At 43.2% G+C, this 17,822-nt stretch overlaps 1 protein-coding gene and 2 pseudogenes across 1 annotated transcript; 2 read left to right on the plus strand and 1 right to left on the minus strand.

Annotated features, from left to right (window-relative positions):
• Window positions 1-3,098: 3,098 nt before the first annotated feature.
• Cavporv1r666 (vomeronasal 1 receptor cavPorV1R666) lies at window positions 3,099-4,133 on the minus strand. Its single transcript, NM_001167444.1, is given in 1 exon segment — window positions 3,099-4,133. A coding segment is annotated over 1 exon segment (1,035 nt).
• Window positions 4,134-13,040: 8,907 nt separating this feature from the next.
• Cavporv1r-ps734 (vomeronasal 1 receptor cavPorV1R-ps734 pseudogene) lies at window positions 13,041-14,043 on the plus strand (annotated as a pseudogene).
• A 2,449-nt stretch (window positions 14,044-16,492) lies between these two features.
• Window positions 16,493-17,399, plus strand: Cavporv1r-ps735 (vomeronasal 1 receptor cavPorV1R-ps735 pseudogene; annotated as a pseudogene).
• Window positions 17,400-17,822: the final 423 nt, after the last annotated feature.

Raw genomic sequence — 17,822 nt, forward strand, 5'->3', positions numbered from 1 at the left:
CTATGAGTTATGGACTGCATCGTGTATTAGGAAAATTGGGCAGATTCAGTTAGAGGGATTGCTTTCTAAGGCAGGGTATCTTGGGAGAGTGTTAGGGCAAGAAGGTGGGCAGTATCATATATGTCCTTGTCCTTGTCTAAACCTTGGCTAGACAGATTTTGGAACAGACTAGTGAAACAGGGGACATTTTTAGGTAGGAAAACAGAAGCACTGCAGCTGGACGGGGTCAAGCTGACCTGGACCAGACTGTGAAAAGCAGCTGGATGAAGTCAGTCAGGGAAACTGGGTTTGGCAGCCTAGTTATCGGGCAGGCCAGATGAGCACGTCCTGTCTCAATTGGTGTAAATCCACTAGCTAGTTTTTACATTTTAAATTTACTGTTACACCATCACTTCTTGCAAATGACATAATAACACTTTTATGGGTCCAGGATGTCCCCTGTGTATGTGCAATACTTTCTTTTCCATCCGTCTGAGGACAGCATTGAGGCTGATGCACAGCTTAGCTACTGTGAATTACAGCTCCTCACTCCTTTCCATATCTGAGCTGATCTGCAGAGCTTCTGGAATCAGGCACAGTGTGGATCCCCATGTGCAGCCTTACCACAGCACCTGAAATGTACACTGTATTCTTCCTCCCATTCTTCTGTAAGGAGCTCTGCAGTCATCTCTAGAGCAGTGATGGCGAATCTTTTACAGTTTTCAATAATAACAAACAGCCAACTGCTGCACATGTGCTTCAGGTTCCCACCACTAGAGTGACTCAATAGTGGAGAAGAGTAAATACTGACAGTCCAGGAGGTTACAGACCCCACTTAGGGCTGAAGATATGTGCTAAAGATCCAGTGTACCACTGTGAACAACCAGTCAGAGGAAGGGTTTCACAGGATCTGGTGAACAAGGAAGTCTTTTCTCAGGTCCAGCATTTCTTCTGTAAAATGAATAGCACTTAAGTCATTGCTATTTTGTACATAATGTAGTCTTTTGATTTCAAAATTTTTCTGTTTTAATTTTTATAAAATTCATTACAGTGAGTCTGGGGCTAAACATTGTTGAGATAATACGATGTAGGTCCTTTAAGGTTTTTGATAATGGAGGTGAATCATTCACCAAACCTGGGGCATTTTCTAGCCTACTTAAATATTATGTCAGCTTCCAAAGGCACAAAACTCAGGCACAGTCCACCTTACTGTTCTGTTTTACTGGTAAAAATCTAGAGACTAGGAAAGGTAAAAGCCAGTTGGCATGCTATGTGTGGAAGGGCCGGTATTCACAGTTTGCATTTCCCATCTTCTCTCCATTTTATGTACCAGTTTCAAGCCTGTGCTCCTCAACTATAAATTACTTTTAACTTTTGATTCTAAATGCAATGTGAACTTTCTGAGCACAATTCTCATTTTGTAGCAAGAAACAGAAAGTCAGTTACAGACACTGAACTAATGCTTTGCTGCTTTTTTGGCAATAGCCATAAAACTTGTCCTTACAGTCTTGTTACTTTCTTATCTCCTTTTCCTTGAACAACCTTCTCTTCCTCGTGATTAAATTCTCCAGTGACATTCCTAACTGCATTTATGGAATTTAAATCCTTCTCTTTTTAATCAAAGGCCAATTTCCTTCTTAGAAACTGATTGCTTTTTCTCATTCTCTATACTAGATAGTAAGAAAGATCTGTCATAGGAAAATGAAATCCAAGATAAAGAATACATTATCATCCTCAAGCAAGCAATACTTATATGAAAATGATAATCTCCTATCCAGTTTAGAAAGTGACATAATATTAATCACTTACTTGAAATCTGTCTGGACATAGCAGAACCACACTAAAAGCTAAGCATACACCATTGCTTATTACAGAAGTAAAACACATGTGTTTATGCAGCTTCATAAAAGAGACACAGAGAGACATTTCTAATAATGGGGTGGCAGCTTCTTTATAGTAATTCTCAAACTTCTAATGTAAACATGTGGAATTATCATAAAGCATCCAAGAATTTACAAAATGTTTAGTATTCCAGCTGTCTAACTAAACATTCATTCTACACAAACATGAATTTTAGTTGTAGCCAAACAAAAATACAAAGCAAAGTCTTAATTAAAGATCAAAACATAAACAGAGAGAAACAAATGGCATTGGACAGTGTAAAATAGCACATGATGTCTTGAAGCAGGACACAAATGATGATAGATAGTAATATTAAATTCATTTGCTTTATTTAATTCATTGGTTTAAAAATGCATTTAAAAGATCTACAAATCAGAAAATATAGAAAGAAGACAATGAAATTCTACCTTTTTTTTTCTTGTACTGGCAACAGTGTCATGCTTGCCAGGCAAGCACTGTGCCACTGAGCTATATCCCTGGCCCTGAAATTTTACTTTGTTTCCCTCATAATGAGTGCCCTCAGAACAGACAATCATACTTCCAGGGCCTTTGTGTTCTTCCAACATCATAACAGAAAAAGTGAACATATTACTGCTATTGCATCGCGTTCTGAAAGTGCACCGTAGCTTTGTACAATTGTCCTACATGTTTTCTATGTTTTTAGCCAATTAGTCTGTTTTTTAATCTATATATGTAACATTTAACTGTATAAGTTCTTATAACATAAATAAATGAATCTGATGCTGGAAAACTTAAAAATGAGTGGAGGGAAGAAGGAAAAAAGAAACAAAACATCTTCTGTATGGGTACCAGTTCTCTGCAGTGGTTGCAATCATTTTGTACTGCAAACATGCCCTAATAAAGTTAAAAAATATATAATTTAAAAACAAGCAAAATGGCCATTTACTGCATACTTGGGTTTGTCTTTAAAGCAGCCTCCAAAAGTTATCTTTCATTTTGTGTGTCTTACATGAACACATATATCTGCAAACAGGCCCTAGAATGAAGTTCTTGGATAAAAGGATTAAAGGCAAGGATTTATCACACCATTTCTCTTTCTTGTGACCAGCAGGGCATGATGTCTCCGCTTCCCGAGGGATGCAGGCGGTGGATTGAGAAGACCCCAGGTCCCCTTCCCACAAGCTCAGTGCCAGCACTTACATGACACAGCTCATAGCACAACAGCTCTTATATGACAATGTGAAGTAATATTTTTCTCACTTGTATTTTTGTCTCAAGTGAGCTACTCTCATTTGAGTTTTTACTACATAGAGCACAATGAAAGTAAGCGTTATTTCAAACTTACTTACTTTAAAGGATGCAGGGAATAAATATTTTCTGCAAGTCCTGCTCTCCCACCTAGAGGGCCAGCAGTCCTCCACATGTCCATCTCTGTGAATCAGCACAAATGGGCTGAGAATCGCATAACCAAGGGTGAGAAACTCTGGAATATTTAACATAGGATTACTCTTCAAGAAGGAATTCACAAGTAGAGCAAAAACACAATCTGCCCAATAAAAGAAGAGGAAACAGAGCATCAGAAGGAGAACACTTCGGGCAGCTCTGACCTCAGTGGGAGTTTTGTACAGGAACTTGGAGCTCTGCAGGTGGAGAACATGCTGGTGGTGCCTACGGAGAAGAAGCACCAAGTAGGCGCTCGGCCCACACGTGAGACCCTGAAACACAGCATCCCGTAGGACCATGCTACTGAGAATGATCCATCTTACCTTCTGATTTTTGGGCCGAAAATAACAGTAGTCACTCTCACTCATTTGTGATGTGTTCACACTAGTACTTGTAATGTAAAGGAGTAAACTGATGTTTGTCAAAAAACTGAATATCCACAGGAAGGGAAACAAAGAAAGAACCAACCATGCAGACCTGGGCCGGAGCCTCCTCCACCGAGAGCTTCTGGGACTCATAGTGACAGCCTGGACCACCGTGAGGAGACCGCTGGTGCAGATGGAGAGGCTCCGGGCCACCCGCTCCAGGTAGCACACGATCTTACAGCTGGTGTCATCCAGAAAGTTTCTCACACCAACATCTGCCATCGTCCTTGGCATTCCCTTGGACAGAAGCATTATGATATTTGCAAAGGCCAAATGGATGAGAATAAGGTGCACAACCTTCTTCTCAGTACCCCTAAGCATGAGTATATGATTTACAAAAACAAAGATGTTCCCTGCAGTGCCAAGTCCGGCCAGAAAGGCTAGGATTGTTCCTTTGACAAGGTCCAAAACCATTGCTCTCATCACTGACAGAAAAACACTGGGTCCAGCAAACACCTTTTTGAAGAAAGCATGAGTAATGATCATAGGCATGGTGCACAAAATATTTCATAACATAACAATTCTTTGCAGTTATAAGAAACAGTCATGCTATAGGTTAAACAGTAACCTGAATCTGACATCAAACAGTTTAAGCAGAGTATAGCATCTATCATGGGCTATTTTCCCAAACAAAAGATGAAATTATTGCCCAGTACTCCAAGGCTCTTGGCTATAACTAAAGTGAGTTATTTCTTATTACAATATCTCATAGCCTGGCAAATTCATGGTTAAGATTCTTGAAAGAGAAGCTATAATTTTTTCCTCAATCATTGTTAACAGTTCTCCTAATAAACAGGTATATAATAAATTAACTTATAAGTATAATACAATGCTGGGCATAGTGGTACATGCCTGGAAACCCTCACTCAGGAAGCTGAGGCAGGTGGAGTTTCAAAAGTTGGAGGCCAGCCTAAGCCACATAGTGAGTCCAGGCCAGCGTGAACTGCAAAGCGAGACCCTGTCTCAAATAAATAAATAATAAATGAAAAACAAGTATAATATAAAACTGTGTGTTAGCATGTGGAGAATTTATGAATAAAAGCAGAAAGGAAAATCTAATATTAAGCAGAAGTGCACTTAGGAAATTTATAACATAAAAATACAGATATGGCCCATTTCGGAATGCAAAAGGGCACTAGAAATGAAATACTCAAACTTAAAAACAGGAAGTGATATCAGCCGAGTCAAGTTTCCAGTAAAATTGGTGGTGGGAGAAAACAAAACTTACAGAAACCCCAAAGACTCCTGCATCTTTCTGATTCCTTGCAGGAGCCAGGCAGATGCTTGATCAAACCCAGAGTTCACTTACAATCTCGTCTACCCAGGGAGGCAGAGGCCTGAACTGACCTGAAACCTTCCCTCCTCGTGCTGTCCTGTCCTACTTGACTTTTAAAGGTCACTAGACAAGGAGGTTTCTGAGCCCCCAAGGCCCTCCCCACAGCTGCCCTGGTTTTTAGTCGTAAACAGAATAACGCTTCTCCTTCTGAGGGAAATTTTCAGGCACACCTGATTAAGTGAAAGAATCAGGAGGTCACTCACTTTGGCAGCTGTGGTGCAGACGAGTCCTGGGCAGGTCCTTCCTGCAAGGCACGGCTTCCCAGATCTTATTCATACCTTCAGGATTGGGGAGCTCAGGGCCACCGTGCAGTGACACCAAGACTTCTGTTGTGACAGGTGTCAGCCTGTCAGGCAGGAAGAAGCCCTCAGCGCGTCTCAGTCTCTGATGTACAACTTTCCCTCGCCTTCCACAGTTCAGGTGTTTGCTTGATGTAGGAGCTATTTCAGTCTTAATTGGGCATAATTATTTTAACAGTAGAATATGAAGCAAAAAAGTGAATAATTTCTGAGCCACAGAATAAATGCCTTCCCTTCCCTTTCACACTTTCGCGAGGCACGGGGACAAAGATGAGACCATTGCTGGGATTCAGCGCTCTGCAAAAGTACCAACCACACCTGCACAAGGGGACGGTCACGCGGCGTGAAGTGCGCATGTCGGCTGTCTGGGTTCTGGGTCACAGCTGGACCTGGTTCCCCCCAAGGCCGTCTAGAAAACATGGGGCTCAAGACCCTTGAATCCATGCTCTTCATAGACCAATCCTACACTCTGAAAATCCAATCTTTATTACATGGAAGTACACTCAAATCCTTTTATTGCTAAAGAAATCTAAAAACAGTACCTGAGTAAGTTACCCGTTTATACACGACAGTGTAAACATAAGAACAAGAGTTAAAAATTCCCCTTGTTGCAAAAAAACTACACTTTCTTTCTTTTTTGAGCACTTTTGAAAGGAAATTAGGTGATTTTTATTTTGCTTGTTCCTTTGGGCTGTGGAAATCTCTGGGAAGCTAAATGGGGTGATTTCCTGGGTTACGTCTGAGGCACAGCTCCTGAACACGCTTTGCCCTCTTCCATCATGCAATGGCGTGGCCGTGTCATCTCCTTTGTCCCAGTTCCCCTGGGCGTGCCGGACTCTAGTTCCCCAGGCAACTCGTTCCACAATGTCCCTCTCTATTTTTTGAAAATGAGAACAGAGTGGCACGGCCAACTCCTGCTGCACTGAGTTTAGGGTGAACTCTGGGGCAGCGGTGTAAGGAGTCCTCTCGCTTCAGGGTCGGCTGCCCTTGAGGCTCTGGACTCCAGCTTAGATCTGCTTGTTTATAACAGGTTTATTTTCCTATCCTTCAGTATCTTCAGGAGAGGTCTTACCATGTACATTTATTGTGGTTTAATGTTTTTCAACAGAAAAATCATGTTTTCTCCTTTTCTTTGTTTTTATTAGCACACAGCGGACACACGAATCCATATAGTTCATGTGGGACTATTCAGACTTGCATCTTTTCCTCGTGGCCTTCCGCTCCCCCTCCTCTGATTCCCTCACTCTTTCCTAGTAGTTTTTTTTTTTTACTAGTTTCACGTTCTCTCTGTGTGTCTCTACGTATACAGGTATAATTATACATAATTTTTATATAAATTAACTTCCACATATGAGTAAAAACAGGATACATTGGCCTGAGTTTTGCTGGCTTGGTTTAAGTGGTTAATTTCTTGTAAATGATAAAATTTACTCTTCTTAGTGACTGATTGCTACTCCATCGTGTCTGCATAGCACGTGTTTTTCATTCATTCATGGTTTTTCATCCCGTAGGGCCCCAGGGTGGGGAACCCACAGCGCGCATGCCATAGCGGACTGTCTGTGTGATCCAGAGCTCGGACGGGTTCACCATCAGTGAGCTGTTTCTGTAGCTTAGTTACGTGAACTTCACTGCTCCACCGTGCGTGTGCAGCGATCTGTGCAGCACTCTGGTTTTAATTCTCCTGTGCGTCTCCTGAAGAGTGGTGTAGCTGGATCCACAGTCGGTCTAACCAGCTTTCTAAGGGACCTCTGCTCTGAACTTAACACTCTCCCTAACTACAATCAGACCAAGGTGTCTGTACCCTCGGTACCTGCCTGATCACTGATTCTCTTACTGTTCTGGGCAAGAGCCATTCTGACTGGGTAAGATGAAATCCCAGTGTAGTTTGATTTGCATCGCCCTCGCGACTAAAAACACTGAGTACTGTATTTGTAGACCCTTGTAATTCTGATGAGAAATGTTATTGCTATCTTATGTTTTTTATATTACACTTTATAGCTTTGCATATATTTTGGGTATTAATACTCTGTCTGAAGAGTTCTTGGCAAAGACGTTTGCCTCTTCACTCTGTTGGGTCTCCCTGGGCGTGTGAAAGCTTTCAAATCTGATGAAGTCCCGTTGCCCAGTTCTTGCTGCTGTTTCCTGGCCTGCTGGAATCCTGTTCATGTGGTCATTGCCTGCACGCAAGGTAAAGTGGTTCCCTTACACCTTCTCATAACAGCTTCGAGCCTCGCACTTAGATCCTCAATGCAGCGGGGTTTGTTGCTTGGGCAAGGTGAGGGTCAGCGTCTAAGGGCAACCTCAGGCTGTCCCGGCACCCACTGAGAGTTAGAAAGGCTGTTGTCCAGATGCCTTTGCCAAGGATCTGGGGACCACGGTTGTGTGGTTTATTTCTGGGTCTCCTTTTAATTCCCCTGGTTCACATGTCTATTTTCATGGTGATATCAAGCTGTTTCTGTTTTTATAGCTTTCTAGAGTATTTTGAAATTAATATTGGGATGCCTCCAGCATTTTTCTTTCTCAGAACTTCCTTGGCTGTTCTGGTTCACCTGTCCTTCCATATGGATCTTAGGATTGGTTTTCCTGGAAGAATGCCTTTGGTATTTGATGCGGTCTGTGCTTTGGTGAGACTGCAGTTTTAGCAATATTGATTCTCCTGATCTGTGAACGTGGGAGATCTTCCTGTTTGCCAATGTCTAATTTCTTCCTTCAGTGTTCCTTAATTTTCAGTATATCTGACTTGTACTTCCTTGGTTAGGATTACTCTGGGTACTTTTAGATGCTTCTGTGAATGAAATTATTATCCTGCCTTCCTTATCAGTGGACCTATTTTTGGTATGTGAAATGTATTTACTTTTGTATATTACTCTCATTTCCTGCCACAGTGATGAATTTGTTTTATCAGATATAGAAGTTTTGTGTTGAAAATATAAAAGTGTTTTATATATTATGTAAATAATCATATCTGCATATACAGATAATTTTTCATTTATAAATGTTTCATTTATAATTAATTTTAAATGAATATAGAACTGCAAGAATAAAAATAGTACACAGAATAAAATATACAGGTTTACCTATATTTCTTGCTAACGTTTTATCTCATTTATTTTATTTGTTCATATATATATATATATATATATGCATGCATCTGTGTATATGTCTTTGTGTATACTGGAATGCTTGAAATTAAACTAAATATACCTTTGATATCTAATACAAAGTGTACAATTCATCAGCTGTGTGTCTGTCTCAGAGTGGCAGAAAAATATTATATATTTTCTGAAAAAGAACACTTTACCAAAATGACAAAATAAATACTTGTTGTATGCTAGAGAAATGTAATATTTTTACTTTCAGTTTGTAATTATCCTTACATACATTATATGGTACATATTCAACACTTGTGTGCCTGGATTTTCCCACTTAAAATTGGAGAATGGAAATTAAACTTATCTCTAAGTGCTGTTCTTTTGTTTATGGCACAAGTACTTTACCATCTGCGGTGGGTCATGTGTGGCTCTGGGTATTTCTCCCAGGACAGCTCAGTGCTGCTCTCACTCCAGGAAACAGTGCCCTGGTCACTCTAAGCACAAGCCTGTGCCCACCTTTATTTACACTTCTCTGCGCGGTGACTAGAGGTTCCCCCTGCACAGCTTAGTCATGGTGAAAATGGCCATTCCTGATATAGATTCACTACAAAAGTGTCCATGGAGCTTCTCTACGGTGCTCATGGAGAGTTTTGGGAAACGTGGGTGAGCACACCTAGGTTTTCAGCCCGTGTGCTGCTTAACGGACAAGTAAGAAAGAACCACTTGCAGTCAAGATCTTGAAGGAACAGTGCACACAGGTAAAGCAAGGAGGCTCCTAAGCTGCCCAGGTCCTCAGCTGTGCTTGCTCTCAAGCAGAGCCCTCTGTGCTAATCGTCATTTATTACATTCCTGTCCTTAACGAACGACTGGACCAGGAGAGGAAAGCAACTTATTCTGTGTCTCAGAAGTCGACCCCCATTTCTGTCATCCCTTGAAACTTTGGTAAGGTGAGGACAGTTCTAGAAAATGGGAACTCAAACTGCGGGAACTGAGTGGGTCATTCTCCTTCTCCCTGAGTGCCCGTCCTATTTATATAAATCAGTCTCAACTGAACCCCAGGCTGGTCCTGCAACAAGCAAAGGCAGCCATCTCAGAACGGGAGGGAAAGTTGAACAACAGGGAGGCAGATGCTCGAGATCCTTCTCGCTGACGGGAACAAATGTGAAGACAGAAGCCTGGGTGATGGCTGGTAGTAGCCTGTGAAGTTATAAATACAGCCCGGAGAGCCCCTCCTTCCAGGAAGGGCCAGCCCAGGGCTTGTTTACACCACAGCTGCCCCAGGAGGAGTCGCATGGGGCCAGGGTTTGCTCAAGGATGCCTTGGAAATTCCCCTCAGAAGTTCACACCCTGATCTCCCTTTGACTAAACCAGGGTGTTGACAAGAAAATCTCTGAGCTTTAGAAACTTTTCCTGTCTTCTGATTCCCAAAAGTCTGTGCCTGGGACCTTAGCAGCAGCTGTCCCCAAATGCCTGCAAATGGCTGTGCCTGGGGAAGACCTGGTCTCCTTACAGAGCTCAGTGTCTGGTCTTTGCATAAGGTTTTCCCTTTGAGCTGATCCAAATGTCAGACAGACACCAGTGCTTTTCAGGGTGCTGGGAAGCGCGTTTCCTTCCCACCCTCCTTACCTGCCTTACGACACTGCCAGCATCTTCTCTTGACCTCATTTGCCCAGGTTTTGCATCCAAACGGGGCATCTCCCCCTTCCTCCTTCTGTGTCTCCCATCCTGCATTCTTTGTGTTCAGTGTGAAGCACTCTGTCCGCATCCCTCTGAAATATTTTCCTATTCTAATAACAATAAGATACCATACATGAAAGTCAAGGTATAAATAGATAGATAATAGATAATGTGCATAATAAACAAAATTATACATGTTATTTTCAGAATTTACACTTTTTCAACCTTTTAGTACAAGCTGAGGTACTCGCTTTCATTTGTCATACAGCAAGAATCCTTAGTCTCGTGATTTCTGCTGAGAAACCAGAATCTCAGATGAACTCACTTCCCTGTCCAGCACGAGCGTGTTAGACCCAAATGGTGCATTTTACACTAACATGAAAACATAGCATGCCTTTTGATTTAAACTTCTATACAACTTCCCAAAACATGTTGGAAAGTGGTCACCCTGCTGTCTCTTACATCCTTCATTTTCTTCTGGCAGAAAGTTAAAAAAAAAAAAAAATGACTATTCAGGTTTCTGAGAGACGGATCCCAAATCTGACCCAAAGTATTAGAATTTTAGAACATTGAGAAAAGGTTGTACAATAGTGCAATTCCCTAGGAAGATAAAAGAGAAATAAGAAAGACATTTTCATAAGTCCTTTATAGTTTTGAAGTATTTTGAATGCAGCCATTTCTAGTAGCTTGTAGCCTCCGACTAAACATTTAAACAATTTTCTTCCAGATTACTTTTTAAACGATGTTATATGCTTGCCATTGAAGTTTGTAACTTAATTTGTATTGTGTTTGACATTTAACCTTGTGTACTACCATCTGAAATGCATTGGCAGATGTATGAATTTCCCTATTTTTAAAGGAGAAAGAAAATTTGAAAGGTAATAATTATATACATAAAGTTTTGAGGCCCTGCAGTATCAGACCTGACAATAAGCTTATTTATGTGCAGTTTAGGGTGGAAGTACATTCAGCAAAGACAAATCCTCAGGAATCGTTTAATACTTCTTAGAAGTAGACAGGAGGGCTTAAAAGGCACTGTATGTGTGTGAACAGAGGCAAAGCCCGAGGCATCAGATAAAAGGCCAGAGGAGCTCTCTGTGGTTTCATGTAAATTTGAGAATAAGAGGCGAGACTGGCCTTCCAGAGTTTTCCTTCTTTATCAAAGTTGTTTTAATGATTTCTAATCTTTTGGATTTTCATATCCATTTTAGAAAAGCCTACCAATTTTTTAAAATATAGAATTTTCCTTAGAATTAGATTATTAGATCAGTTTTTGGAAAATTGTTAAAGTGTTTCACCTTAAAATGTTTGTTGAAATCTTCCATTTCTCTGTAGTGTTTTTAGTTTTCTGTATATAGGTCTTGTAAATTTTGGGGTGAGATTTATCACTATTTCATGTTTTGCTACTCTTGTAAACATTTTGTTTTTGTCACTAAAAGTGGAAGTACAGTTCCTTTTCCAAATACTTTATTTTATTTAAAAGAGGAAAAGGCAAAGAAGAAGGAGAAGAAAAAGAAGCAGAAAGGAAGGAAAGAAGGAGACTGGAGGGTTTAGATCAGACGTGGTAAAAGCCATCTGGACCTGAATTAAAAATCAGCTATATTGATAAAAACCAGTCCAGCTCAGGAAAACCACACACTTACGTCAGACTGCAAAGTTAAGTGACCCCACTGTCTCCCCCAAGGGCCTGCAGCAACTGTAAATGCCATCGCCTGCTGGAGCGAGGCCTCTCTTCTGTCCCCTGCAGGCATCACTCGGCCTCCACACACAAGCACACCCAGCGCTCCTGTCTTGATCCGCTTGGTAAACATCAGCACGTGTGGAACCAACGTGGGCTTCTCTGAGGAGTCCTGAGGCCGCAGAGGATAACTCGGACCTCTCCAGGTACCATGTAGATAGAGAGTAACACCTCGGTACCACTTGTGTAAAACTTGACTCTTATTTTACCTTTTGTTCTCATTTTAATGCTATAATAAAAATACAGAAACGTTAAATTTTGTTACTTACATTTATTAACCAAATTATATATCTTACATATGGCCCAAAACAATATACCTCCACTCAAATAAGAAAGGGGGGCAAAATAAGACGGGCCACAGGAAGTACGCCCCTTACAGGGGACCTCCGCTGGCTGCAGCTGGGTGATGTGGGAGATGCTTGTTTCTCTATGTTTTTAGCTGCTTTTGTTTCAATTATTTGATGCTACCTGGAAGGCGAATGCAGTTTGACTTGATACTAAGGACTAGAAAAAAAGTATGGCATGTTTGTAGGCAATCAGATCAGTTCGTCTGAAGTTTAAAATACAGAATACTTAAGGGATGGACATCCAAGATATCAGACATGAAAGCAAAACGGAAGCCTGGAAATTATTAATCTCAGAAAAAAAGAAGTACAATAAAATGTTAAAAAAATAAAAGCTATATGGAAGTTTACATGCAATTAAATTTAAGAGCTATTTAGACACTGAGGCAGCAGGGTGTTACAATCGCTTGCATGTGTCTTTCTGGGAAGCAGCAGAGCTAAGCATGAGCCCCAGGCTTTTGGAATCAGGTGACTGGGATCCGATGGGAATTTCTGGGTTTCATTCAGCCATGCTGAGTTAAATTTAGATGAGATACACAAAGATGTGAACAATTATGTTGGTTTTGCTAAGATGGAGTTCAAAAATAAAACTGAGTAAGAAACATAATTTTTTGAATAGTAGTTATAAAGATGGTACTTGAAGGAACAGAAAATAACACATCAAGAATGTCATGTAAATAATGATAGATCCTGGCACAAAAATCCATACTACTACATATATTATGATGATGTAATAAACCAGTAGTAGGATGCGAAATAATTTTAGATGCATATACACGTCATCACTATTGATGCTGTCTCTTAAAGGTATCTATGGGGTCCAAGGCTTCTGACAATGAAGTAAACATTTTTTAACCTTATCAGCAGAGCAGTCTGGGTTTTCCTAGCTGGATAGAACATTGCAGGGAACACCTGTGTATCTGTGAATTATATGTGCGATTTTAGGGGAGACACCAAGAACAAATCAATACAATTTATTAACGTCCACTTGGCATTTACAAATATCATAATGCCAAATGCAAAGGAGTGCCAAAGACAATGGCAACTTTGGGGTTCAGAAACTTTCTGGGTAATACAGAATTTTGTAAGATTTTGTAAGATTGCTGTGTATCTCGGGAGGGTGGCCTGGGGCATCTCCATCTGCACCAGCGGTCACCATCTAACCTGGACACTCCAGGTGAAGGAGGCTCAAGTCCAGGTCTGCGTGGCACATCCTCCCCCTATTCCATTCCATTTTCACATTTTATTCTTCTGGGTTTTCAATTCCCTACTAGGTATGAATTATTACTTTACTTCATAACAAATACACATGACAAATTAGTTAAGTGTGATAACCATTCTGATTTTATACCAGAAAGACAGAAAAAGAAGCAGGTTTGTCTCATGCTCATGGTCCTGCAAGATGCTGTGTTTCAGGGCGTCATGGGTGAGTCCAGGGGCTGCACAATCTCCTCCGCAGGCACCACCAGAGTGTTCACCCATAGAGCTGCAAGTTGCTCTACAAAACCCACCCTGAGGTCAAACTACAAAGCGTGTTCTTCTGATGCTCTGTTTTCTTTTATTGGACAGATGCTCTTATATCTGTATTTTTAACTTGTTTGTTAGAGAATCACTCTGTGACCAAAAACACTGGAGAATTTCTGACTCTTGGAGCTGCGGTTCTCATCCCATTTGTAATGATCATGGACACGGATACCTGTCTCTGCGATGACCGCACTCTCACTGAAGTGAGCACCAGGAAGTTGATAACTTCTCAGATCACCGGCCAGCAGGGAGCGGCCGGAGCAGCACCCCAGGGATGGAGGAGGAGCAGAGGGGCCCTTTCGGCTGGGGAAGCCCAGGCTTAGGATGCTGACATCCTGACAGCAGAGAGTCCACCAGGAGCCCTGAGACTCAGGAGGGAAAACCAGGGCCTGGCCTCACTGCTCTGCAGACTCCATCCTGACACACAGACTGCACAGGTGAGCGTTCCTGATTCTGAGGCCTGCAGCTGCCCTGGCTGAGGAACAGGAGCTGCCCACAGGTAGGGCTGGGCAGGGACCGGAGCTGGAGAGACCAGGCTGAGAGCCCCTGCCAACGTGGAAGAGGCGGGACATAAAACAGAGGCCATCGTGCCCAAATGCCATCCGGAAATTCAGTCCCACTGGCCCATGTACACCCCCTGTGCCGCATTGTGCGCCGTGCACTGTGCCTGACAGGGCTCTCTGTACAGGACATGGGAGTGCGAGCCCGGGGCCTCCACAGCGTTTCAGCAGTGCCGTGCAGGGCTCATCCGTGCCTTTGTGTGTTTTTCTTCATGATGGAGGAATCTGCGTGTTTACTGTTGCTGAGGTCTTGAGGCTTAGTTCTGTGACCTTTCTTCTTTTCAGCATGGGATACTCTTGCCCTGTTTATGACTTCTAACAATTTTTAAATTATGCTGCATTTAAACTAGTATACCAGAGCCAAAGCCTAATGTGATATGGTCTTTACTGCGTTGCTCACACACACTGGAAAAGGCAGGACAGAGCACACAACAATCACAGCTGTCTCTGTGCACCTGTTCATTACCGGGTATGGCACAAGCACTGCCTGTCGCCTCACCCGCTCCTCACTGTAGACCAGGGGAGCGCGGAGCATCACCCGGGTCACAGTGTCTTACAGAGGTCCAGCGGCAGCTCCCCTTTAGCACCTGGGGGAGGCATGATTGAAAATTCAGTGCAGTTGGTTGCAAAGTTCAAATTCACCCACACATGGGAGACCTTGCCCTGTCCACCTGGTGCATGGTCCAGACGGACCCGAGCTCTCCGACACCCAGAAATACAGGTGATGGGGAAAATGAAGCTGCGCAAATGGTGCCTTCCCCAATTAGCCCTAACTACCCCTGGGAAATCGGTGTGCGTGGGTACAGCCGTAGCTCAGTGCCACAGCACAATGTTCAAACCGCTGTTATCAGGCAGTCAGACTCCTGGATTCCGGACAGAAACCAAGAGGCTGTCACTGGCTCCTCAATGAAAGAGTGAGGGCAAGCGAGAAACAGCAGGTGGCAGCACAGTGCAAGGAATGGATGGGAAGAGGTTGAGGTGCCCCGAAGCCTGGACAGTAGTCAGGAGTTAGCTAGGAAGGGACAGACATTGCCACAGGGACTTTGCTCTAGTCGCTGGGGCAGAGGTAAGTGCCAGGATTAATTTACTTTGTGCAAAATCAATGAACGTTAGCAAATAAGTGCAAGTTTTATGAGAAAGAAAGGAGGCCAGAGAATGCAACTTCACCCAGAATAAAAGACCTAAAACTGTCCAGTAGGATGAAAGAGGCTATGAGATGTGGATCTCTACAAGCAGGCTGTGTCTGGCAGTCTGGGTCTGGAAGAGGAAGGGCAGATGCACCTGGAGGGAGGTGATAAGCTAGACACACATGCTGTACCAGTTGTAGGGTGAGAGATCAGGGTGGCTCTGCTGACGGAGAGTAGGACAATCAAACAGCAGAGAGCAAGGGAGTGCACTGACTTAGCAGTGTGGCTCCAAAGCAAACTCTGAAAATAAAATTGGCACCCACATGAACTGTTTTTGAGTTGGAAGATGCTAAAATAAAGTTAGCGTGGGCAGACAATTAACTTAGGCCACAAGTACAATCCTGTTAGCAAAGAGTATCAGCCACCTCCAGCCAGTGAGTCCCGGATGCATTTGCACGACATAACCACCCCGGGGCAGCTTGTCCTGCCTAGTCAGTCGGACATTAGCCAAAGTCTTCTGAGGAAGGAGAGGGGTGTGTCTACTCACACCTGGAGAGGAGTTCGGCCTCCACCAAGGCAGAGGGTGGCAGCTATGGGCTGTTTCTAGCCAGCAGCATAGCAGCTGGGGAACATGCACAGGCCACAAGCAGGGCGGCACGGGGAACCCCATTGTTTCTGACCGTGTGCAGTTTGGTGGATTGTGAAGTAAAATGGAATGCAGGATACAGAGAGGGATTCGGGCGTGTCTCATAAACCGCACACACTGAAACAGGAATATTAGTGGGCTTCATCAACATATGTGTTGACATATGGGACTCAAAACCAGTGAGAAGAGGTGGAATGAAGTCAACAGTGTACACCACAGAACAGAATCCATGGGCTGTGCAGGTGGATCTCATCATCACCTCCATGAATCTATGAAATCGCAGAGAAGCAATAACATGAGGAGCACAGAAGAAAAGAATACCAACCGAGCCGTGTACGTCAGACTCTCCAGTGTTGTAGATTCTCCTTTCATGTAAGCAGAACAAAATATCTCCTGTTCAATCATTTCCTTGTTTTAAGAATTTCTCTGCCTTCTGTACATGCGATCAGAGGATTATCTGACAAACTCGACACCCAGGACAATCTTCCTTGCTCTTACCGGGACAGGCACTGGAAGGAATTGCTTCTTGTTCACGCAGCATGTGTACCTGTACCTCGTGGGTCTTCAGAAAATGCCCACAGATCTTATTCTTGCTCAACTGGCTTTCACTAATGTGCTGACGCTTTGTGCTGCAGGAATTACAGAAAGAAGATCAGCTTTTCCTTTCAGTGACTTCCTAAGTGATACAGGCTTAAAACTGTGGTTTACCTTGGGAGGGTGGCCCGGGGCCTCTCCATCTGCACCACCTGTCTCCTCAGCATGGTCCAGGCCATCACCATCAGTCCCAGCACCACCCTGTGGGGAAAGCTCAAGCCGCGGACTGCATGGCAAGTTCTTCCCTACCTTCTCCTCTGCTGGGTCCTCAGTTTCCTCATAAGCTCCAACTTGCTGCTTTACATCACGCAGTCAGAAGCTTGAACAGATCTACAGTCAGATGTATGGTGGGCGCTGTTATTTACTGTCATGCTGACACACAGTCGGTGGCCGTTCCTCTGTCTCATGGATCTGCGGGCGTCCTTTTTCAGGGTGTCATGGCTGGAACAGCGGGCACATGGCTTTCTGCTTGTACGAGCATCACAAGCGTGTGCTCTACCTGCACAGCTCCGGGTTGGCAGTGAGTTCCAGCCCAGAAATCAGAGCTGCCATATATATTCTCGACCTCATGACCTGTTTCTTTTACTTTTTTGGACAGATTTCATGTTCTCCTTCTACATGGGTCCGTGGTAACGCATGACTTCATAATACTACATATTAAAGTATTTCCCGGACTTGGTGATGCGGTTCTCAGACCCTCTGTGCTGAGAGCAGGGATGACCACCAGGTTAAACACTGGCATAGTGATAGAACCTGGGAGAACTGCTTCCTATAATTACTTTTCAAGTGAAGATTTATCATTTAGTTGTGGTTTTTACTCAAGCAAATGTTTTTCCAGCACTAGACCTGGGGGCCTTGTAAGCACAGGGTGCTTGTGCGAGCCCTTGAGAACACACAGCACCACATGATGAGATGCCATAGGATAAACCCCTGTGAAGGCAAAGGAGCCAAAGATAGCATCAGGCCACTGTGGGAGCATGGGCCCGAGGGTTGGACAGAGATGGAGATCAGGGATGCATCCGGGTCACCATGCTGTGTAGGCCAAATTAAACATGGGTCTAGCACTCAGGTCAGCTCTCAGAGAAATCCTGAGTCTCTCCAAACTTGCTTACTGTCCTGCTGTGTTAGTGTACGTCTCTTTATCCTCGATTCACTTACTAATTGGCTGGAAACAG

The sequence above is a fragment of the Cavia porcellus genome, unplaced genomic scaffold, assembly GCF_034190915.1.
Source record: "Cavia porcellus strain 051 isolate PalLab524CR breed Dunkin Hartley unplaced genomic scaffold, mCavPor4.1 scaffold_13, whole genome shotgun sequence".
Lineage (NCBI taxonomy): Eukaryota > Metazoa > Chordata > Mammalia > Rodentia > Caviidae > Cavia > Cavia porcellus.